At 41.0% G+C, this 25811-nt stretch overlaps 1 protein-coding gene across 1 annotated transcript in view; it reads right to left on the reverse strand.

Moving 5' to 3' along the window:
- CD247 (CD247 molecule) overlaps positions 1-16903 on the reverse strand; it is a 64680-nt gene extending 47777 nt beyond the window's left edge. The window contains exon 1 of the mRNA XM_061628023.1: positions 16597-16903. Within this exon, the coding sequence (XP_061484007.1) occupies positions 16597-16654 (58 nt within the window). The 5' untranslated portion in view covers positions 16655-16903. The remainder of the gene's footprint in view (positions 1-16596) is intronic.
- Positions 16904-25811: the final 8908 nt, after the last annotated feature.

The following is a 25811-nucleotide window of genomic DNA, read 5'->3' on the forward strand; positions in this document are numbered from 1 at the left end:
TCTTTTTTCCCCCTTCTTTCTTTAACCATTTTAAGAGTTTCGTCAGTCATCCACTGAGGTCTTTCTTTTTAACTAGAGGTATTGTCTTTTTGCATTCTTCCCTGATAATGTCTCTGAATTCAGTCCTTAGTTGTTCTGGTCCTCTATCAGCTAGGTTTAAAGCCTCAAATCTGTTCCTTATTTGATCTTTAAATTCTTCTAGGATGTTATTTAGATTTTAAAATCTGAATTTAAATTTGAAAATTTTTAATTATGTTTTATTGTGTATTGTATTTACATCTGCTTGTATTTTAACCTGTTTTATTATGCTGTACACCGCCCTGGGAGCTTATTGCTATAGGGCGGTCTAAAAATGTAATAAAATAAATAAATAAATAAATAAATAAATAGATTGTATTTTGGCATTACAATTGTGTTGTATTTCCTTAGCTTTACACTCTGATTTTTGATATTACTAGCTCATTATGTGTACCGCAATCTGCTCCTGGTCTTGTTTTTGCAGAAAGTATGGAACTTCGAGGGCTCTTGTCACAAATTTGAGAGTCCCCAATGTGTGAAGTCTATTCAAAAACCCTATGAATAGACTTCACACATTGGGGACTCTCAGATTTGTGACAAGAGCCCTCTGTGTAGGGTTGTAGGTGTTGGGTTCTTTTCAAACCCTATAATGAAAGCATGTAGGTGTGTAGAGGAGAGAAGAATCTGCCACATCAAATACCGACATACATACTTATGTTAAAAATGGAGAAGTTCCCCCCAATGTTTTTACCTAGCACTATTCCATTTATTTCAATCAAAAAGATAATCAAAACCTCAGCTAACTGAAAACCCTTTCATCCCCATTTACTGTCCTCCTGCCATCTGTGTACCTGTAATTATTGCTTTGTATAAATTTCACTTCTTTCAATTTCCCAAATATTTTTGATGTTGCTCATGTAACGTTAATAAAATAATTTAAATCACATCATAATGTCCTAGACCTATCCAATAATTCAAAAGAGTACATGGGAAGCCACAACATTTGTCTAACGGATGGTCATAAGAACATAAGAAGAGCCTACTGGATCAGACCAATGGCCCATCTAGTCCAGCATCCTGTCCTCACAGTGGCCAAATAGATGCCTATGGGAACCCCACAAAAATGACCAGAGTACAACAGCACCCTCCCCACTTGTGATTCCCATCAACTGGCATTCAGAAGCATATTGCCATTGACAGTGGATGTAGAACATGGCTTGGCCTTTGTTACATGACAAACTCAGTTTGTCATGTAATAAAGACCAAGCCAAGTGCAACTTGAGAGGTAAATATGGTCAGAGTCAGAGGTGATGGCATGCTTCAGTCACAAGCAGCATGTATGCTTGATATATGCCCCAAGGGACAAATTAGCCAGAATATCTTATCATGACTAAAGCCAACACATACAGAAATAGATTCCTTTGAGAAGGAGATGAGTTGCAAAAGCTCAGAAACAAATGAACACTAACTGTTTGGGAGCATCAGAAGAAGGCTATAGCCATCAAGCCCTGCTCATGGACTCTGCAGAGATATCTTGATGGCCATTGTAGTAAACAGGATGCCAGACATTGAGTTGATCTTGCAGAGCTCTTCTTAAAACAGTAGCTTGACTAAAGGCCACTAACAGTGCACTTTGTTGTTGTTATGTGCCTTCAGGTCGATTTCAACTTATGGCAACCCTATGAATCAGCGACCACCAATAGCATCTGTCATGAACCACCCTGTTCAGATCTTGTAAGTTAAGGTCTGTGGCTTCCTTTATGAAATCAATCCATCTCTTGTTTGGCCTTCCTCCTTTTCTACTCCCTTCTGTTTTTCCCAGCATGATTGCCTTTTCTAGTGAATCATGTGCACTACTATGCATATTTACTCAAAAAAGCCCCATTGACTTCCATGAGGTTTGCTTCCAAGCAAGTATGCACAGGACTACAGCCTTAATGAGTTTGAGATCTTAACTGATTATTATAGATCTTGACGGTTATAACCACAGACAAGCCTAAACACAGAAAGCCAACAACAGGAGGAAGAATTTGGTGTACAATGAAATAAATGACCTCAGCAAAAATATTGTACAAAGTTATACTGAATGGGTAAGAAAGTTCCAGGATGGAATTACAATGGTCAACTCATGACCTTTCAAGAGGACACAATATTAGGACTAGAAGAGATAACTGGAGTCAAACTGTGCTCTGTCGGAACAGAAGTACACACTGAATTCAGAATATGTATATCGGAATCTGGTTTAACAAGCTCTTTTCCCTCTCTGCCTTAATTATCACTTACATTTTAATGGCTACTTTAAATAATTTCAGCCAATTTAATTAAAAGACCTGGCATCAGCATCTACTTCCACATGGGGTGCAGAGAGGTACATTAAGGGTAAAAAGGGGCAGAGCCCAGAAAATCTGGAGTGAGAGGTGGCGATCAGTGCAAAATCACCTTTTCTAAATAAACCTTTAATTCCACAGAACACTCCAGCATGTGCAACAGAATTCCCAGCATCCAGCCCCTTTCAACAGATTTGCAGGTTGTTAAAATGAAGCTGTCACTTCTACTAGCAGGTGCTGTCAATTCCACTTTCACTCTATAGCAGTTATTACATGAGATTAAGACAAGGAGCTTCCCTGGGCAGGCCAAACTGGCATAATAGATGGGTTAATCTTGGATTAACCATATAAGTGTGGGCGGCTTCAGCTGAAACGACAATGCAGTTTGTCATCTATTTTCTATCATAGACATTACTGGCACCAATATTTTCCGCTGAGTCTTGGGGAAAGTAGCCAGGCACCTGGGTATAAGACATCTAAGTAAACAAAGTACTGAGTGAAAAACAATGAATTGGTCTCATTCTTGGTTAAATTCCTTTCCCCTGCAGCACAGCATATGTTACAGGAGATCTTGGGTCATTTTTTCCACCCTTGTAATGATTATGACATGGGAAACTGTATTCATTTGTAAACATAGGCTTTTATAGGCAGTTTTTATAGGTTTATTACAGGCACTAATAAATAGATGACACATGGAAATTAATATACAATACATACATTCTAGTTAATACATTAAACTATATTATAACTATATAATAAAATATATCTACTTACCTGGGAGTAAGCCTCCTGGTTCTCCCTTCACATGCCCCTAAACTGCCCAGGGACACCCACTTATCTGACATTAGTGGGGCAATGGCCACAGAATTTTCTGGGTGGCAGGGAGGAGACTCTGACATTGAGTTTCACTATCCAAAGTCAGATCTCTCTCTCCACCCTTGCATCCTAGGGGTCCTCGGGCATCCTCCAAGGGACCATAGGACTGCAGGGCCTGGGGTGTTGGTTTCCATAAATCAGTTACAGAGCAAATGCTTTATATGTAAAAGGTCCTAGGTTCAATCAGTGGCCTGGATGAAACAGGCTGGACAACGGCAAGTGTCGAAAAACGTGCTGTGAGGCTGATTGGGCACGAGTAAAACATCATAACTGTACCTACTGTGTGGCGGTGAGGGTGGCGAAGAAGGCCCACTTCTCTGCCTCCATCGCATCCTCAAGTAGCTGTCTGGTGGAGCTTTTCCATATTGTCAGGGGTCTGTTGACATCAACTCCAGGAAATGGAGTCTTAGACCCTTCGGAGGTCCACTGTGAATTGTTTGCAAGGCACTTGAGGATAAAGTTGCTCGCCTCCATAGTAGTCTTGATGCCCCATCCACATCTACTGTAGTCCCCAATGAGGTATCCAGTGCAATGTCTGCTGCAACTTCTTGCGAACGGTTTCAGTTGATGTGCCTGATGATGTAGACAAGGTGCTTGCGTTGATGGGGCCAGCAACATGTCTTCTCGACCCTTGCCCTTCTTGGCTCATTAAAGCTTGCCAAGGGGGTTTGACTGAGTGGATCCAGGGTGTAGTCAACTCATCATTGCAGGAGGGAGTGGTTCCGGGGGCCTTGAAAGAGGCGGTGATCCGACCACTCCTGAAAAAGACCACCCTGGACGCATTGGTTTGTGACAACTACCAAGCGGTGGCAAATACCCCCTTTTTAGGGAAGGTGATTGAGATGGTTGTGGCGCAGCAATTGCAAGTACTCTTGGATGAAACAGATTATCTTGACCCATCCCAGTCTGGGTTCAGGCCTGGTTATGGGACTGAATCGGCCTTGGTCGCCCTGATGGATGACCTTTATCGGGAGAATACGGGCAATTGCGACCCTGTAATTCTTACTTGATCTCTCAGCGGCTCTTGATGCCCTTGACCATGGTATCCTTCTGGGCTGACTTGGTGAGATGGGTATTGAAGGCACTGTTTTACAGTGGTACTGATCCTATCTCCAAGGTCGCTCTCAGAGAATAGCATTGGGTGACTATCTTTTGGGGCCCTGGCAGTTGTGCTTTGGGGTGTCACAGAGTACCATCTTGTCCCCCATGCTGTTTAACATCTATATGGCTACTGCAGCATGTATGACTTTACCTCTTTATAGTAATAAACCTTACGTTTCTTTATTCTTTCAACTACCAGTTTTAACAGACCAGTTATTTCTGCACCCTGCTGCAATATGCACTCACACAAGCAAACCCTAACATGATTGTTACCTTGGAGAGTCACAGCCAGATTGGGTAGAAAAACCTGGGCTAATGGATACATTGTTGTAATCTGGTATGTGGCAGCTTCCTATGTATGTGGGACGACAAATATTGGCAGTGATATATAGAATAATTGAAAGAGATACAACAAGGGTGGCCCTCCGGATGTTGCTGAACTACAATTTCCACCAGCCCCAGCCAGCCTGGTCAATGGACATGGATGATGTCGTTCAGCAGCATCTGGAGGTTCACAGGTTAAATACCTCTGAGGTAGTATAGAGGAACTATGGAAGAATTACCATTTCAACACCAATATTTTGCACGCCCAAGACAATCCATACCTTATCCATGGACATGGTAGTTTTGGTAATAATGCATTGATCAAATATGAATTTGGTAAGAACATATTGATCAAATAATGTTTATAATTTGCAAATATTACAAAATTGGGGGGGATAGCTAATACCCTGGAGGAAACAAAATTCAAAGCAATCTTGATAGGCTGGAGTATTGGGATGAAAAGAACAGAATGAAATTTAACAGGGGTAAGTGCAAAGTTCTACACCTAGGAAAAAGAAACCAAATCCACAGTTATAAGATCGGGAATATTTGGCTCAGCAATACTACATGTGAGAAGGATCTTAGGATTGTTCTTGATCACAAGCTGAATATGAGCCAACAGTGTGATGTGGCTGCAAACAAGTCAAATGTTGTTTTAGGCTGCATTAACAGAAGTATAATTTCTAAATAATGTGAAGTATTGGTTCCCTTCTCTTCTGCACTGGTTAGGCCTCATCTTGAGTACTGCATCCAGTCCTGGACACCACACTATAAGATGGATGTAGACAAACTGGAATAGTTTCAGAGGAGGGCCACAAGTATAATCAGGGGACTGGAAACAAAGCTCTATGAGGAGAGACTCAAAGAACTGGGCATGTTTAGCCCTGAGAAGAGAAGACTGAGGAGATATATGAATAGCGCTGTTCAAGTGTTTTAAAGGTTGCCACACAGAGGAGGGCCAGGATCTCTTCTCAATCATCCCAGAGTGCAGGACACGGAATAATGGGCTCAAGTTGTAGGAAGCCAGATTTCAGCTGAACATCAGGAAAAGCTTCCTAACTGTTAGAGCGGCACGACAATGGAACCAATTAACTGGGGAGGCGGTGAGCTCTCCAACACGAAGCATTCAGAAGGCATCTGGACAGGCACCTGTTGAGTATTATTTAAGTTGGATTCCTGCATTGAGCAGGAGGTTGGACTCAATGGCCTTATAGGCCCCTTCCAACTCTATGATTCTATGAACATGCTCAAAAAATAGCATCTCTTCTTTCTGATCCCTCCAATGTGATTTACCAAAGATGACTACTGCCAAAGTTGAAAGTGAAGTGGCCACCTGACTTCACTAGACTCGACAATACAAGCACCAGTCAAACTCTCCCTTCCTTGCAGTGCTTCAAATACTACTAAGGAATTTATGCTGTATGACTTGAATTTTTTTTAAAAAAAGCCAACACTTGTGAATTTACACTTACATCCTGCTTGATTAACTGTCCAATATACAGAGAAGCTGCAGGTTCTAAGAACGGCAGTGAAGCTAAACTGAAAGTAAAAAGGTCAGGGCCAAGGCATAGCTATCTGCACCCATTTCTAGAAAAAGTATTTCATACTTTTAAGGCACTCCACAGTATTTTGCATTCATGCCCTTAGTTTGCATACTGAATGATCATAGAATCATAGAATAGTAGAGTTGGAAGGGGCCTATAAGCCCATCAAATCTAACCCCCTGCTCAATGCAGGAATCCAAATCAAAGCATTCCCAACAGTCCAACTGCCTCTTGAATGCCTCCAGTGTCAGAGAGCCCACTACCTCTCTAGGTAATTGGTTCCACTGCCGTATCACTCTAACAGAAAGTTTTTCCTGATGGCATGACACTGAATGATTTCAACTCATTGTGTCTAGGAACCCCCGTTCTGCTTTGAAGATCTGTACGAGTGTCGCTGTCCTTTACAGTCTACATTGACTAAAAATCAGCAATGAGGAACCTATGGACCATCTGATCTTGAGTTACATCTATCATCCACAATCATTGGCCATGGTAGCTGGTGCTGTGATGAATGCTTGAGTCCAACACCTGGAGGGTCACAGGTTCCCCATGCTTACTCTAAACAGAATGTGGGAAAGAAGCTTTGTTGATAAGAATTAATGGAACATCTCTCCTACATGCTAGCTCTGCAAGGGGCACCTAGCAGCCAGAAAATCTGTTTCTTCTGTTGCCTTCTTCACATACATGCATAGCTTCATCCTAGACTGGCCTCCCATTTTGAAAGGGGGGGGATGGAGGAAAACCTTGCTCTCTACATTTTTCCTGTCTTTGTCTTTTGCTCAGTCAGGTTCAACAGACACTAGTATTTCACAGAGAAGTGATAAATGGCCCATCTTTTCTAGCTTTCATCTGACTGCCTGAAGAAACATTTGTAATTGCTGCCTTAATTTCTTTCCCCTTCTGCATACACACAGAACTCTATTACTTCTGCTATTTGCCTGAAACTGAAATGAAAACAGACCATCAACGGGGTTTTGGATCTTCCGTATACCCTTTAATGCACTTGAGGATTCCCTGTTCATTACCATATCATTGGCTGGTTTGCCTGTACTTGTGATGTTTTTATTCTAAAATATTTTAGACTAAATATAAACTATCATAAAGAAAGAGTAAAAAATGAAATATAAGTTACAAAGATGAATTTTAATAACCAAGTATAGACAATAAGACAAGAACTATAATAAAACAATTAAACGTGTTTTTATGAGTAGCAATAAAAGCTAAAACTATGCATTGCTTTAACTATCTTTCAGAAGGCTGGCCGTGTTTGTCTGTTGCAGCAGATGCATTTCATGAAGTGGATACTAGTCCATGAAAGCTTGTGCTATGATTATCTGCATCTTTCTGGTACAGAGCAAACATTTTAACTTTGTTTAGGAGTTCTCTTATTATGTTATTAGTCAACCCATTTCAATCCAGCTGTAGACGAAAGCATTCCAGTCTGTATACATCCCATTAATTAACTGGGCAGACTTTGTGTACCATTTAGAGGCACTACCTATATAAATGCACAAATATTTGAACTGTTTCCGCAACACCAGCACGTATGCGCTCAAATCAAAGCAGGGAAAATTACAGTCATGTACTACCAACCAATCAATTTTTTTGCAGGGCTCAGGAGGGCCAACACCAAAAGGTTGTGGGGGCCAGAAGGAGAAGTGATGGAGCAACGGCTAGATCTCTTTCCTTGTTGCAGTATGTTACACTCCAGACAAGCAAAAACCAGAGGGTTATATAACCCCCTCTCCATCCAGACATCATCACACTGAGGCCACATTCCAGCCAGACAATAGCACTCATGGAGAGAGTGGAGCAGGGGAAGTGAAGGTGTAGCCCAGGGAGAGTCTTGAGGGCTGGATAGAGTCCTGCATTTGTCCCACAAGCTGGAGGTTCCTCAACCCTAATTTTATTGCCCAATGTCTTCTAGTATGGTTATTATAATAGGTGGACCTTCTTAAGCTGGGCTTTCAGGGGTTCTACCCTCCTTTTCTGGGTGTTTCGCAAAATAAAACTGCCTTGTACTAAATCAGCCCAATGGTCCACTTTGCTTGATATTGTAAACTCATCTCTTCGGTTCCTTGAAGTACCTTTAAAAGAAACAGCATTCAGCATTTTATAAAAATGACACTTCCCAAAAGAAGCTTCGTATAAGCACCTATGGACAGTAGCCCCTAGACTGGTGAGTTATTTGCAAAGATTCGACTCTGGAGCTCAAGCCTTAAACGTTTTAAGATCTGAAGTGTATTTTTAAGGACTTACAGTGCAGTATTAGGCATCTTTACTCAATTATGCTGAATGCTGTTTCATTTAAAGGCATTTCAAGGAACTGAAGAGATGGGTTTGCAGTACCAAGTCCCAATGTCTTAACGGTCATTACTCTTAATAATTACATTTAAGATTGCAGCATTCACATCACTAATTGTGAATATCAATCTCTACATGCCTGCAGTATATACCAATCAGAACCTTGTGATGTTTTTATTTTCTATACTGACACACTGGGAAAAGTTGATTAATTTGCCCCATTCATTTCAGTGGGGCCTAACTTCAGTAGTAACAGCACAACCCTATACATGACTACACAAAAGAATAAACCAAGTGTTTTGGCATGGTAAAGACTTAACAAATGTATTATTTGTTCACAATCCACCATCAGATACACTGTTAATCTTTAAGATACCACACAACCTGAATTCAAAGAATTCAACCTGAAAAATACTATAAAGATTTCCAGATTCAGTACCTCAAAAGACACCTGTTAATTCCACCTGCAATTAACTTTAATTGTTAATTGTTGATTTTAGATGCGTCTCTCATTATTTGTTGCTGTTTTTAAGATGGCTGCCTTTCTGCCACACTATACCAGTAAACATCAGCATCCCTTTGTTTTGTACTTCAGAATAGGAAGAGAGCTATTTCTCCCATCTGACCACACTTTAGACTCCTCACTAGTTTCTTGGAAAGGCATAACTGCTCCCATTCTGCAAACGTATAAAGCTTTTGCCCACAGGGAACATGCGGATACAGGTTGTGTGGACAGCCATCATGTGGGCTTCATAATTTCATATACTACCAGAGGAGCACACAATCAACACAAAGACAAAATCAGCGTACCAGGTAACAAGTATACAGCACAGCCCTTAAGCTCTAATTCAGCTTTGCTTTAGATACTTACACACTATTACTTTTTAAAAAATAATCCAAATATAATAGCACTAAAACTATGCAAATCAACATATATTTTCTAAAGTTTTTTTTTTTAAAAAAAACAGGCTTTCTTGTTGAGACAGAGATGCATAGTTACCATTGTAGGAAAGAAATTATGTACTAACTTAACTGCTTAATTTAGATGGTTGTATTAAAAGTTAAATAATGTTAGTGTATTTAAACACAAGAAACAAGTGCTCTTGTTAGGCTTAATCTTTTTTCCATTTTTTAAAATATACAGTGCTATTTGCTTCTGCTATGCCACTCTAAACAAGTAAAGAACATATGATATATGCTAGAAAAATGTTTTCTTCCCTATATTTAAAATTCTATATACAGATGTCATCATTGTTGGGTAATTTTACATTTCGTTTTCCCAATGTTGTCTATTTTGTTTAAGGAACTATGAGAGTTTTAAAAATGCTACATGTCATAAGCATACATCTAGAAATGGTGGCTTTTTTAAAAAAAAATGTGGCCTCTTTGGGGGCAGTCTGTGAGTTTGTTTGGGCCCTGGTGAGAGTCAGGGGGTGGGAGGTGTTGAGGAAGGGGGGTATCAGAAGAAGGATCTGTATATATTTATTAGTAATTTGCATTAATGGTTTTCTTTGTATCTTTGTAACTTCTTCTTTTAGTTTTCTGTACACTGCTAAGAATTGTTTTTATACACTAAGCAGTCTAGAAACAGTCTATATAAATAAAATACAAATTTGTTAATCTGTCCTGGATAAAATGAAGGAAAACAACCTGTAGCTTCATTCCATAGAAATTTGTAAGCGTCAGAACATGCTGACAAGTTTAGCAACTGACCCACTAATGAAGGACATACATTTGCTTTGTTTTGTCTGACACACCAACATCCCAGTTCACAGCTTGTTATTAATGAAACCACTGTGTACAAAAATGTGTGCAATTGATATAAATACTAAGTCTCCCTCAAATTTACCTGTAAGCATCCACATTTACAAACAGGGAAAGGGGAATGATCAATGGAGGACATCCAAGAATGAAAAGCATAACAAGTGAACATTTCCTCAATAGTCACATAAACTATAAGCATTCTTCATGGTATTGATTATTTGTGTTAACATATTTAATCCCATGACCTGTGACAAGTATCACATTGTTATAGATAAAGTCAAGCTGTGCAGAAGTAGTGATGACTGCTTGATTTGTGATAAGTGTCAGCCAACAGCTATCTGGATTCTCTGGAGACTAGTAATATAAGCAAAATACTCATCCCCCCCCCAACAAAGAAAACAAAATAAAAGATTAAGTAGATATGGGGAAAGGGATTGTGCGTATGGTTTAATCTATGGCTGTGTACATGTTGTGCATATACAACATTAGTCACAATCCATAGCTACCCTGTATTTATCCTGACATTTCATATGAAACACTGTGTTTCGGAGTTTCCCTCCAAAATCAGCTTAGATCCAAACTGAGAAAAAGAACTACCTAGCTGGTTTCAAGCTGGTGATATGTACACAGCCTCAATGGCCACTTGAAATGCAGGATAACAGCATGTGGATTAGGAAGGCACCTAAGAGTATGTCAAGCAAGGTAGCAAATTGGGTGTGGGATCAGATTTCCCACCTCCTCCCTGCACTCAAGCCACCTGGAGACCCTGGTAGCAGAGAGGGGTAAATAGGTGCTCACCCTAATCTATTAGAACAGGGAAGCAAATGCAGGGAGAGGAAGGAGGGTTGGGCTCAGGTGATACACATCCTCTGCTGTGAAACAGACAGGGCTACCAAGAGTGAGTTGGGGCCCTGGTGAAAATAAAATTCGGGGGTCCCAGCAAGGGTGGACCAGCTAAAAATCTTTACACTTTAATATTTTATATCATTATTTTCTTTGAAATTCATCAATTTTACAATGGATATCAAAAACAATCGACAAATAATGATACTACCAAGAAAGGCAAAAACATATGCAACATAGTCGAGCCCCGGACCCCTTCCGGACTGCCAGGCCCGGGTAATTTGTACTGGTTCTCCCCCCCTCCCCATTTCATCGGCCCTGGAGACAGACTCCTACATTAACCCTAAGCCTCTCCAGTGATGAAGTTGGACTGCCCTTTTGCTAACGCAAAAAGTTTTATGACAGAACAGAATTTGACAACTGGCACACTAATCACAAACCCTGATGAATATTCACAGGTCCCCACTTGTATATATTATTATGCAGTTTCTCTAATTATTGGAATGGTGGGTTACTGAGTGCTCAAGTGCAATACACTATCTCTCATACTAGATTCTGTTTCATCTTCATGCTGCCCTGGCTCCTGCCGGGGGGGGGGGCAGGATATAAATCAAATAATAAATAAATAAATAAAATATTAGATAACACCTATTTTTTATTTTATTTTTATTTTGTTTCATTTCATTGTTGAAAGTATAAAATATTTTATTTTTATTAAATTTCCCTAATTTGGCATCACATAATAAAAAAGGACTACTTTGGTTTGGGCTTTGATCAATTTTCCCCATATATATTTTCAAAACAAAAGGGAAACTTATGAGGAGAGGAATTCATAACATGCCCATCTTGCTGTGTGGAAGGGAGCAATCACTCTTCTCAATGAGGCGGATGTGCTGGAAAGACAAGCATTGCTGTCCCAGTTGTCTTTGCAATGCGGACCATTCACAAGTATTTTTGCATATTTTTGAGACCCTCCTCCCACCCCAGGGTGTTTTCTAAGAGCAAGACAGTGTTCACAAAGACTGGCCTCTAAATTTGGTTCAGCCATGCTTTAGACAAGAGTAAGAACATATTTACTTTCATAAGATATTTCTAATCATTTTTCAGGTTACAGAAATGAGACTAAACTTCACATAAATCTCAAAGGAGCTTCCTTTTCTACTTTTATTTCTGATTACTGACATTTTCAGACTATTGTTCTTGGTTGTATATTGAAACTTGAGACATCTTGTACTAATATGATATTCAGACTGCTTACAGGGCTATTTCAGTGTAATCTTAAAAAATATGTTTCAGTGTAATCTAAAAAACAAGAATTCAAAGGTGCTTTTTTCAATCAGTTTTTGTAGAACAGTGGCATGAAATACAGGTGGCAGTGACAGTTACACATATAAACATAGTAGCCATCTTCAAAGAACACATCTTCAAAGAATACAGTGTGAAAACAAACCTGAATGGTGAAGGTGGCTGTAGCTGTCATGAGCATGATATTGTTTACTGGAGTTGAACTTGCCTACATAGGCTACAGAAGGCATGTACGGCTTTTCTATGTCTGTTGTGTTTTCTAGGAATTGTACTGAGAACTTGTGTAATTTACCTTATCACATACATAATTTAGCAACTTTGTTGGGGCCTTCTAGAAGAGCCTGGCTTAAGGAGGCTTCAAAAAGAATGTGAATGCTAGCAACCTTGTATGATCAAGACAATTAAAACACTCCTTCCCATTTGTTCTATCAACCCCAAGAAGTTAAAATCATTAAGAGCCCTGCTGGATGAAACCAAAGGTCCATCTAGTCCAGAAAAGTGTTTCCACAGCAGCCAACCAGATCCCTAAGGGCAGCCGGCAAGCAGGACTGAGCCCAACAGCGCTCTCCCTACTTGCAATTCCCAGCAACTGGTATTAGGAGGCAGGCACACTGCAAAAATACTGTATGTGGATGAGACATGAGACTAACTCTGCTTAACACCTTGGTAGGGGAAAATAACCATTTGTCCTCAGAAGAATGACCCTTCTACTCTGTTAATGAAGACCACTAAATATGTGCATTTGTAAATGGATTGGTGAAATGTATGTTCAAAAGCATATTAATCACAGCCATGAATTTCAAGAGTGCATAATTTTTAACTCTTAATTCACTTTCTCTTTTGATCAGCAACTGTTTACATTTTTGTCAAAGTTCATTGTGTCGTACCCTGCTCCTAAACAGTTTTCATCTGAAAATGAATTCAAAAATCCTTAAGATTTATGCACAGAGACAGTTCTTGTTGGGGTGTCACTTCTCCCTTGGGTCCTGTCTGACTAGGTTTTAACCAGTGGACTGTTTCTTAGGCTCCATTTTAATGGTCTTACTCTTTGTGGGTTTTTTTAAAAAAAATTAAAAACAAAATAAAGCTAATAGTAATTTGCATATAATAATGACTATTTAACACAAACAGATTAATTATAAATGTGATTTGGCAAAGCCAAAAAGTTAGACCAATTTAAAGTGTGCCAGGGAGTAAGGTGCAAACATTTGCCTAGTTGCTCTTTTGCCAACCATTTGAACCATTTCAGCTGAAATACATCTTTAAAATCACTTCACTTCTTGAGGACCAAATGGCAATATCACTGAATTGCTTTGATGACTAGTGGGCCAACAATATTTGATAATGTATCTGCTGGTAGCGATTAAAACTGCATTAGCTAATAAATGATGTACCAATGGTCTACCCCAAGAGAGTAGTTACCAAGAACTGGCGGTAAATATTTTGAAATTTACTAACCAGAGACTAGCAGCATTGGATTGCAGAAAACAATAAATGTTTATGGAAGTCTAGCTCTGTTTTGTTGTTTAACATAGATGACAGTGATTCCCCCAGTTATTTCACTGACAAAAAAGCATTTGTTTTTTATTATTTACTGAGAAAACTGTCCTTCATTTTGCCCTTGTGGTTGTATTTCTTTCTCTTTCAGTTAAGGACTATCAGACATGAACCCTACACTAAATGGATGTTATGATATGGATGCTACAGATTCAGGAAGTCATTTTTGCTTGGTACTTATTTTTCTTTTACATAGTAAAATTAATAGTACTAGTTGCATTTTATATGTTATTGCACTGCCATTTAAAAAAAGAAGAAGCCATAGGAAACTGTAAAGAAAATAACTTCTTTTATTGGGTATTTTTGTAGCTTATTTCCACCCTATGCACATACACATACTTGGTCCTGTCTTCCTCTGTGCAGGTATAGTGCCCACATACAGGGGGATTTCTATAGGATTCAAAGCCATGTTCTCCTTTTTGGATCACCATATATGCGTGAGTAAGCAGCATGACAAGCTGATTTGGGGAATGAAAGGCCTATATGCATCTCCCATATACCATGCATCCTTCCCAATCTGTTCAGCCAAGTTACTTTAGCATACTGTTCTTCAGCCACCCTGGGTCCCAGATGTTGTTGGACTACAACTTCTATCATCCTTGGCCATTGGCTAAGCTGGCTAGGGTTGATGGAAGTTGTAGTCCAACAATATCTGGAGACTCAGCATTGAATAACAATGCTTTTAGCACATAAGTTCACATAACTTGACTAGGTGGATTAAAGAGAGCTGGATGGGAATATGGAAAATGTGTGTACGAACCTCCTATTTCCCCCCCAAATTGCCCTGGCACCTTCCCTATGTGTGCATGCACCTGTAGCAAAGGCAAAAACAAAACTCTCTTCAGCCCTTTGGCAAGCCTGCTGTACCTAACCAGGGAATTAACTTTAAAAATATTTGCACAGCTGTAAGATTGTATTAATTTATACACACGCACACAAATACATTAAGATCTTCCTTATGAATACCTCCTGTATAGAGCCTACTGAGTATGCTCCATGTCCCTCATTTGCTGGTCATTTCATAAACTTTCATCTATGTTCTGGATGCTTCATAGCTTTCCACTCCAAATGTCACAACTGCATTCTACCATATAGTTTTCACAAATAATGCAACTAATTGCCAAGCCAAGTTGAGAGGGTTCAACACGTTCATATATTCATGTCCATATACAATCTCTGAAGTACATGTAAGGAAAGGATTTATTAAATTACAAAATAGGTATTGCTCAATAGCCTAGTATGTGTCTCCTAATATGTTATTTAACAGAACATAGTTCATAAAATAATATTTCACAAGCAAATCAAGCATCAGACCTGGCTTTGTGCAACTAATCATGCAACTGAAAATATGCAAAGAAGTATTAAAAGATGGCCAATGCATACAAGTTTTAACACAAAATCCAGTAGAACCTTTCAGTGCTAAACTCAGAATTACCTTCAATATTGTCAATTTATTTTATATTTTGCTGTCACTGGGAATCTATCTCAATCCTGAAAACAGACGAATAAACACTAACCCTTTGGGCATTGTTTTCCTCTCCAAATTCATTTCTAGCCATTGTGCATCGAGAAAATCATAAAAATATAAATAAGCAAACTAACATTTGGAAATTAACAAATACTGGTTTACAGCTTAAAAAACAGATTTAGGCAATATGTCTATGTTCATTTGTATTAGTCCATCGCAATTAGGAAGTTTAAAGTATAATCCTGTTCTAGTTATTCAGATGCAATCCACTGTGAACAAAAAAGCTCACGCCCAGGTTAAGTGTGCATCGGATTGCAACCACAGAGGTGCTAACTTAAGTGTATAAAATGTTTCCCAGCATTTGTATCCCAACCATAGAAACTGCTGGGTAAGGTGAAACATACTCACAGCATGATTCTAAGCTTATTTACTCAGAAGCAAGTTTCACTATTTTCAGGCCAAAGTAAGCGTGCGTAACATCATAGTCTAAAAATAACAAGACGTTGCTTGCCTGTCTCAACTGTATTCCAATAAAAACAGACACATCATTGTTGATTCCTTGCTACCCTCCAAGGGCTAAATCAATGATGTTGACCACTCAAAAGATTTCAGTCACTGCCAGCTTATTTTGGAGAAGTAAAGGGCTTGCCCACCCTTGGAAGAAAGGTGTGCTTCTTTAGAACTGATAACCAGTTTTGGAGAACAATTTGGACAACTTGTGGCCTGGTCGTCGTGAGAAGTAGAACTCTACTACAGACTATTGCAGGGGTAGAGGAGGAATCAGGTGGCCAGTAATTCCAGAAATGCTCTTTTTTTGCCCACCTTTGTGTTCAAATGCCAGTGGACCAGAAAGCATGGCTTACAGACCAAAGACATGGGACCTCTGAATACAGTTTGTTATCTACCTTTTATGCCATTCCTGCTCCTCACCAGCCTATATACACCACTTTATTTTTAAAAAAGTAACTATGGGGCTGCAGGGTTTCAAATAAGGCATAAATAGATGTAACTAGGAGGGCACAAACATGGCAAAAGCTCACAAAGAAACTCCCTTCCTAGACTACTACAAGGGGAGCCTCAGATTCAACAGAGGCATTGTTTTTCCTCCATTTAAAAATGAGTTTTAAAAGAATATCCTATCATATTAAAAAAAAAACAGCCTTACCTGAAATTGGGGACCATGCCTGCAGGACAGCAATGAGAAGTATTCCTTTGCACTTCATCTTACTCCCCCCACCCAGGGTGGCAGGGCAGGGCAGGGCAGGGCAGAAGCTGGAGGCTACAATTTGGCAGATAGCGGGACAAGGACAAGAAAAAGCCACCTTCACCAGCTTTGTTCTTCTCACTGCCTCCACAGGAAGTGCAAAGCTCTTAAGATCTTTCAGAGTCCACCTGCTGGCAATCTAGTTGAAACACACACCTCCTTTTGCTCCACAAACAGAAAGCTTGAAAGTTTTTAGAGCTTTGGAGACCTTGCTTTTTTCTTTTCTTTCTTTAGAGGAAAGGTTGTTGTTGTTTTTTAAAAAATCAGCCGATAGCCCCTCAACTACTGAAGACACCTAGTTAAAGACATTCATTTGCACTTTACACTATGCATTTAAACCCCCAGAGAATCTTGGGAACTGTTTACCCCTTATAGAAGTACAATTCCCAGCACCCTTAGCAAACTACAGTTCCAATTATTATTTGTGGGAAGCTGTGTGCTTTAAACGTATGGTGTATACACAGTCTCGTAGACCATGTATGTAGACACTATGTCTGCTTTAAAAATTGGTGAAGGCGTTGATTGCGTTCCTGGTCCTGAGTCAGACCTGGTTCATCGAGCTCAGTACTGTCTACCCTAACTGGCAGCAGCTCTCCAGGATAGAGATCTCTCCCAGCCCTACTTGGAAATGCTGAAAATTGAACCTGGATGCAAAGCAGCTGCTCTACCACTGAGCTATAGACCTTCCCCCATTGCAATTCCCCAATGTGAAAAAGAGAACCACACATTTATGGGGGGGAGATGCAAGCCATTAATTTCTAGACTAATAACCAAATCCAGATGTGATTGTTGGTAGCTGCAATGGATTGTCCAATGGGAAGCAGGGAGTTTAATCTCCAGGGTTCATGGAGAACATACTGTCCTCATCTCCCCCATCATAGGAACATAGGAAGCTGCCTTATACTGAGTCAGGCCACTGGTTGATCTAGCTCAGCATTGTCTCCTTCAAGATTTAAGACAGGATTCTATTTGCCTACCTGGAGATGCCAGGGATTGAACCTGGGACATTCTGCATGCAAAACAGATGCTCTACCACTGAGCTACTGCACATCCCTTGCCTAATTCTGATTCCACTAACAACATCGACAGCCCAAGATCTATTGTGCTAACTGTTGCTTTCTAGCTTGGGGGGGGGATTGCCCATTGCTTGCTTGCCAGGGTGAAGCTGGCGAGCAAGCAGGCAAGAGCAGCTGCTGTATTTCATCAAACCTTGATGCTGTTGCAACTGATTCTTTGTGATGGTTAGTGTGTTTAGGACTGCAGCCTAAATGGATGCAGCACAGAAACAGAGAGATTTGTAAATAGGTTCTGTTGTTTGAATCTATCTGTTTTAGATCTTACCTGAACCCACATCACAAGCTTACTACAAACTTGTTAATACCAGAAGCTATATTGCACTTGTCTTTGGTACTCAAACCACTTCACATAATAATAATAATAATAATGATAATAATAATGATAATAATGATGATAATAATGATAATGATAATGATGATGATGATGATGATGATAATAATAATAATAATAATAATAATAATAATAATGGAACTGAAACAGCCTTGGTCGCTCTGGTAGATGATATGAGGAGGGCATTGGATAGGGGAGAATTCACCTTCCTTGTCCTCCTAGATCTCTCAGCGGCTTTTGATACCGTCGACCACGGTATCCTTTTAGATCACCTGGAGAGTTTGGGATTGGGAGGCACGGTTTTACGGTGGTGCCATTCCTTTCTCTCCGATAGGCGTCAACAGGTACCATTGGGTGATGAGGTTTCAGACCCTTGGCCTCTCAATTGTGGTGTGCCACAGGGTTCTATCCTCTCTCCCATGCTATTTAACATCTATGTAAAGCTGCTGGGAGCGATCATCAGGAGATTTGGGCTGCAGTGCCACCAATATGCGGATGACACTCAGCTCTATCTCTCATTCAAATCTTCACCGGAGAGGGCTGTGGAGACCGTATCCAAGTGCCTGGAATCCGTGAGTGGATGGATGGGCAGGAACAGGCTGAAGCTGAACCCTGACAAGACCGAGGTACTACTTGTGGGAGACAAGGGAAGGCTAATCAGGGGGCCACACCCACACCAGACTTTGATTTCACTTTGTGGAGGGTGCTGAGAGGAGACTCCTATTCCCCTGTCAGAGCTCCAGTGGCCAGAGTGGTTTAACAGTCAGCCACTCTGATTGAAGGTCTCTTAGCAACTCTCAGCACCCTTCACTAGCTACACTTCCCAGGATTCTTTGAGAGAAGCCATGACTGTCCAAAGTGAAATAAAGGCGTAGTGTGGATATGGCCAGGGACAGCTTTGGTTGAAAAGCAATGATACTGGCTGCTTTCACACATAGGGCTAATAGTGCTAGTTTAACGGATTTAAAAAGTAGCGCTTCTGTCCCGATTTCTAAAATCTCTTTCACACTACAGTACCTCTTGCGATAAGGAACAGTACTTTTTCAGCCGATATAGCAGCATTTCACGCAACTGTCTTTCACACAGCTTGTTTTCGTCTCTCACCCATGCACACTGTTTCCCACTGTGTAGGAGGTTGAAGGTCTTGTCCCGTCACCATGCAAGCCAAGCCCTCACCCTTTAGGATCTGACTTTTTAAATTTTTAGTTGTATCAAGACAGGTGTGTGTGTGAAATGCTGCTGCTATCTGTGCTGATGCCGGAATACTGGTACAACGTTCGTCAGGCAAAAAAAATAAACTTGCATGACTAAAGGGTGGGAACACACTGCATGCTGGGATGCCTGTCACGTGAGCGGCAGCAGCTAGTGACTCCCACGATCTTCTGGGCAGGGCTGGTTCCAAAGGGCAGCCAGGTTGGGCACTGGCCCGAGTGCCCCGCAGCTCTAGGAGCCCCTGGGGGGCCCCTGAGGGGTCCTCCACTCCCCTTCCGCGATCCCGTGGATTGCAAGATGAGTTTCCGAGCCGCCCGCCATCCTCCGCACTTCACCTACCTTTCTCTGCTGTTCGCGCAGGGTTGCCATCAATAAAGATGGTGGCCGAGGTTTCTGTAAGGGACTGAAGCCTCTGCCGCCATCTTGCTTGATGGCAGCAATGCGCGCGCTGCATGCCATCAACCAAGATGGCGGCAAAGGCTTCAGTCCCTTACGGAAACCTCGGCCGCCATCTTTATTGATGGCAACCCTGCGCGAACAGCAGAGAAAGGTAGGTGAAGTGCTGGGGATGGCGGGGGATGACGGGCGGTTCGGAAGCTCATATTGCGATCCGCGGGATCACAGAAGGGAAGCAGAGGGGCCTGGGGCAGGCTAATGCCCAAGGGCCCCTGCATTCCTGGAGCCGGCCCTGCTTCTGGGTTCCTAGCCTTGCTAACAGATTATTTCTGGTATCATTTATTGTGGAAATTAGCACTACATTTGCACTACATTCCACCAGAATTCCGGAGCTACCCGGTATGTCATGTGAAAGCTCAGATATAATGCGCAAATTACCAGGTAAGAAATCGTCAGCATAACGGAATAAAGTGCAGTGTGAAAGCACCCACTGTTCACAATGTTTTCCTTTTGGAAAGGAAATGGCTTCCTCTCTGCCCAGTACCCACCCACCCAATCTCCTCCCCTCCCCCTCCTCCTCCCCTCCCTGCCCCTCCCCCAGGTCAGTGTTGGACTATGACCTGGGAGATCAGGGTTCGAATCCCCACATAGCCATGAAGCTCACTCGGTGACCTTTCAGTGGGATTTACTCCCATGCAATCATGCTTAGGATAGGTAAAACTGACTGGGGGTGGAAGGGAGGGCTGGAGTGGGCTTTTTAATCTGGAAGGTAAGAAATGGGATCCTGTGCAAGTTTGTTGAGAATGGATTGATCATTTGCATGCTTATTTTCCCCTCATTTGCATGCTTATTTTCCCCTCACATACTTTCAATCAGAGTGGCTGACTGTTAAACCACTCTGGCCACTGGAGTTCTGACAGGGGAATAGGAGTCTCCTCTCAGCACCCTTCACAAACTACACTTCCCAAGATTCTTTGGGGGAAGCCATGACTGTCTAAAGTGAAATCAAAGTCTGGTGTGGGTGTGGCCCCCTGATTAGCCAAGCCCAGCAGCTGTGAGTCTGGCTTTAAGAACATTGACAGTTGGTTCTTACTGAGCATGCCCGACACTATCATTCAGTTCAATGCAAAAGTTCTTACATTTATTAAAAATTGGCCAGGCATTTTTTAAACTTTTAAACTGCAGAAGATGAATGTCAAGAGTATGGGGCAAGGTCAGTAATAGGATTACAGGTACTCTGTGGACATGGCTGATTTTTAATGAATTTCAACAAATTATGAGAACTCTGACAGAAAAAAGTCCAAAAGGGGTCTGGTTTTTCTCTCTCTCTTTTTACACTTTGAACTCTCTATTCTCTCTGACCCTTTTGTGTATCACCATGAAAATTGAGAAGGTTGTTAAGCAAGCATTTCTGAGTTCAGGACTATACGTTTTGTAAGGTTTTGTTTTGAAATGAGCTTATGGGAAGGATCAGAATGGCATGGGGGTATTTTCAATTTAACATTGTTGAATGCAAAAAATCCATGCTGGCTGTAGTATACAGCCACTCACATGGCTGTTTAATTACACAAAGCCATACATCTGGAACGTAAAGAATGTATCCACCAAGGAGGACTTTGGTGAAAATGGACCAATAGTAACTACTTTTTTTACTGTTTATTTATCATTTTAATGTTTCATGTAAACCACTGAGAAGTTTTATTACAATCGGTATATAAATTGTGTTAATTTAAAAAAAGTGAAAGAAGGGTAGTGAATTTTTTAAAAGGTACTGCATAAAACTGGACCACCCGTAAAGCTTGTTGAATTTTTCTGAATTGTTTATTTACAGTTGCCATTTATAAAAGCCAGCACCCATTTAGAGTAGTGGTTCCCGAAGTTTTTTCCTAAGGGGACCACTTGAAAATTGCTGAGGGTCTTGGTGGACCACTTAATGATTTTTCTGCCTGTTGTAGGAATTATAACATGCTGTGCTCAATGTTTGTTATTTTCAATTATATTTTTATAGTTTATTTTATTTCTTAAATATTGTATTTTATGGTGTTACCATTTGAATTCCAGAGACATGTGCCCCAATTTTGCCCATGAGGTGATTTGCCCAATCCACACCCACCTGTCCCATACCAGACATCATTTGCACAACTGAGAGCCTTAAAGCGCATTCCCAATTGTACACTGGCAAGGGAGGCTTGCTGTTTGGTGGTGAAAGTGAGGCTGCAATCCAACACACACTTACCTGGCAGTTAAGCCCATTAAACCCAATGGAACTTACCTCTTAGTAGACAAGTTTTGTATTGCAGCCCAAGCCAGCTGGGATCACCATGAGTTCCTGATGGACTTACTTCTGAGTAGACATGTTGTTGTGAGGCAGCATTTGTATTGGCTTCTTGATCTGCCATTCTTTATAGAACATTGTTCCCAATTCAAAGGAGTCAAAATAATAAGATTACACAATTCAGTACAGGACAGCATTGCCATGTCTTTGATAGTGAGTGAAAAAGATAATTTCATTAGGTGCAGCTTCTCCAACAATTAGATCAGCTGCCAGACAAAGATGTCAAAAATTTCACTGCTGTGGTGTATGAAATAAAGCACATCTGAGATTGGAAAAGTAAACGTGGTTCAAAATGAGAGGAATCCCTTATATAAAGGACATCTGGCATAGCTACTTGTTATAGTGTTGCACTGTAGAGAGAAGAGTACCTACCAAATTTCCCCTCCTGTGCTGCCATCAACAGCAGACAAATCTGTCTTACAATATATCTAATCCAAAGAAAATGATTTAATGCCGCAATGCTATATTGAGTTTGGTCTAGCCTACAATGGGAGTTTTAACTACATTCAGAGGAATTAAGGTGCACCTGTTGTTGACAGCAACCATCTAAGAGGGGTAATTTTCCTGGTATAGCTATGCTTCCACAGACAGATATACCATGATGTACTTTCACTCAATATTCACAGGCAACAGTTACTTTGCTTATAATCAAAGTACTTATCTTTGGGAGCATCTGCTGCAAAGTATTCCACAGTGATGGGGTGGAATAGGGAGAGGCCCATTGTTCCTGCCTTGAACTGGCCTCTCACCTACTCCAGTTTGATGTTATATGCCTTCAAGACAATTACAATTTATGGTAACCCTATGAATCTTTTTTGGATGTTTTCATAGGGTATTCTTGGTTAGAGGTATTTGCCTTCCTCTAAGCCTATGGCACCTGGTATCCCCAGGCGGTCTCCCATCCAAATGCTAACCAGGCCTCACCCTGCTTAGCTTCCGAGATAAGGCAAGATCAGGCATGTTCAGGGTAGCTCAGGTGGGGCAAAGCTTTGCTTCCTGGTAATCAGGCTGCTAGAATCTTGTCCTCCATTTGTGTGGAAGGGATCACTATCCCAGCTCCCAACTCCGCTGCTGCTGACGACGCCCTTACTCAGAATGAGAGGAGAGCACTTTTTGTGAAGCAAAAAGAAGCAAGGCTGCAAGGAAAGGCTGCTTTCCTCCTTCCTTCCTGGCAGCCAACCAGCCTGACAGCCTGCCTGCTTTTCTTGGTTCCTGTTTTGCTGCCACCTCCTTTTAAAAATTATTCTTATTTGTGAGGCCCCCCAGATCTCACTTTCAGCCCAGATGGAGCCAAAGAGCAGTGAGGAAGCTCAATACTTGCTAAGTGTGTGTGCCAGTGTCCCCCCTTTCTTCCACCTACATTCTGTCCCCCCAACCTCTCTCTCCAAGATGCTGTAGCAGTTGAGGGCTTCTCCCCTCCCATGTGCCCGAATGCATGCCTGCCTGCAGATGCTTGCAGGAGGGGCAGGTGTGTTTGTGTGTGTGCATGCGCTGATCTGTCTTCTGCTCCACTCTCATTCCCCAAGTGCACGCTAACCAAGTCATTAGTTCTGATGATCATCCCAAGGCTTAAAAGCACTAACACTGCTACTCAACCTAGCCACCCTTTTGTCTTCACAATCTAGCATCCCAACCACTATCACATTGCTGCTTCTTTATTAATTATTATTATTATTAAAAAGCTCAGCAGGTTGGCTGAGCTCCACATACTGCAGCTGAAATGTATTTATTTAATCATTATTGCATTTATATCCTACCTTTCCTCCAAGTTGCTCATTGTGGTGCACATAGTCCCCCCCCCACTTTCCATTTTATCCTTACACCAACCCTGTGAGATAGGTCAGGCTGAGAGACTGTGTCTGGCCCAAGGTCACCCAGTAGGCTTCATGGCTGGGTGGGAATTTGACCCTGGATCTTAGTCCAACACTGTACCCCACTGGTGTTGGGAGACAGGACTGTACATCTTTAGACTATGTGGGGGGGAGGGGAATATCAATTTGATGATCCTTTTCATTAAGAAAAGAAACAACACCTCCCTTTATGGAAAGGGATATTTGGAGATGTTATTTTGCCACACACCATTTTTTTCCCAGTTAACAGAGGCTAAAATTACAATTAGCGTGGGAGGGGGCACAAATTTTTTTGAGCTTACAAAGGGGGTCCCATACTCATAAAGGTTGGGAACCACTGGTCTATAGGAAAGCTTTTTCAGATATGCACTGATTCAGCTGGGTAAATCTCCCTTTCATTAGGAATTCAAAAGATCTGAAGATTAACAGTGGAGGAATTTGTCTAGCCCGTTTAGTAGCTAGTCACCATTTGCTTATTTTGAATGGCCTTGAACGAGTTGACAATTGTGCAGAGTATACATTTATTTCCAATCTCGGAAGTAGTGTAATTGATTACGCATTAATATGTTTCAAACTACTTAATCTGATAGAAACATTTGATATTGGAACTAAATTAAATAGCGATCATCTCCCACTTAGTTTTACTTGTCATACTTTTGAGAAGATGCGCTTATCCTATAACTATAATTCCATAGCAAATTTTTCTGACTATCATAAGAGATCTTTCTGGACGCCTTTCCTAGCATCCAGAATGGAAAATTCCTTGGTATCTCCATATGCTTTGACCATTCGGTCACAGCTATTGAACGCTTGTTCTTTAGATGAGCTCCTCAGCTCATATGACTCTTTATTTACATCTCTTAATACTACTCTAGCTCACAAGTTCTCTGGCCTTCAGCCAAGTAAATCCAGGGGCCCCAAATGGTTTGATAAGGACTGCCTTCTCCTTAAACGACAGTTGAGATCTGTCTATTTAAATTATCGCCAGCAGCAATTGAAACATCTTCCTTTAGTATATTACTCAATTAAAAGAAAATATAAGACAACTCTTGCGATTAAAAAGAACTTAGCACTCAAAGAGGAGTGGAATAACCTTGTTTGTGCGTCCAGGTCCAAAAACTCAAAAAAAAATTGGTCTATTATTTCGAATGCCTTTAGACCATCGTCTTTGGTCATCTGTTCTATCTCTCCTCAAATTTGGGAACGTTATTTTATGTCCCTGTATCAGAATAAATGTACCAAGGATTTAACTTCCTTTTCCCCCCCTGATCCCCTTCAGCTTCCGGTCTGGATGCCTGTCACCCAAACCAAAATAAAAGATTTGATTGCGGGACTAAAAAAAGGTAAAGCGCCGGGTCTAGATAATATCCCTCCCGAGCTTCTACAAAACTTTCCAGATTGGTGGGCCCCTATACTCGCTATGCTGTTTACTAAATTCAACGAATCGGGTCATTTTCCGTCATCCTGGCAAGAAGCAATAGTTATTCCCATCTTTAAAAAAGGAGATAGAGAGGACCCCTCTAATTATCGACCTATTCGCCTTTTATCCGTAATTGGCAAACTATATGCTTCTTACCTGAAAATAAAACTCCAATCTTGGATGGATGAATACAACATTCTTGGCATGGAACAAGCAGGATTTAGAAAAGGTTACTCTGCTCTGGATCACTGTCTTGTTCTACACTACCTTGCAGAAAAGTATAGTAAACATAAGGGTAATGGTTTGTATGTCGCCTTTATAGATTTAAGGGCCGCATTTGACTCCATACCCCGAGATAAATTATGGTTTAAATTATCAAAAACTTCTATTGATAAAAGACTTCTTTTTTTGATTTACCATCTGCATCAACACACATCTCTGCGAGTATGCTGTGGGAGGGATGGTGGTTTGTCAAATTCCATCCCCACGTCCACAG

Source organism: Rhineura floridana, chromosome 5 (assembly GCF_030035675.1).
Source record: "Rhineura floridana isolate rRhiFlo1 chromosome 5, rRhiFlo1.hap2, whole genome shotgun sequence".
NCBI classification, from domain to species: domain Eukaryota; kingdom Metazoa; phylum Chordata; class Lepidosauria; order Squamata; family Rhineuridae; genus Rhineura; species Rhineura floridana.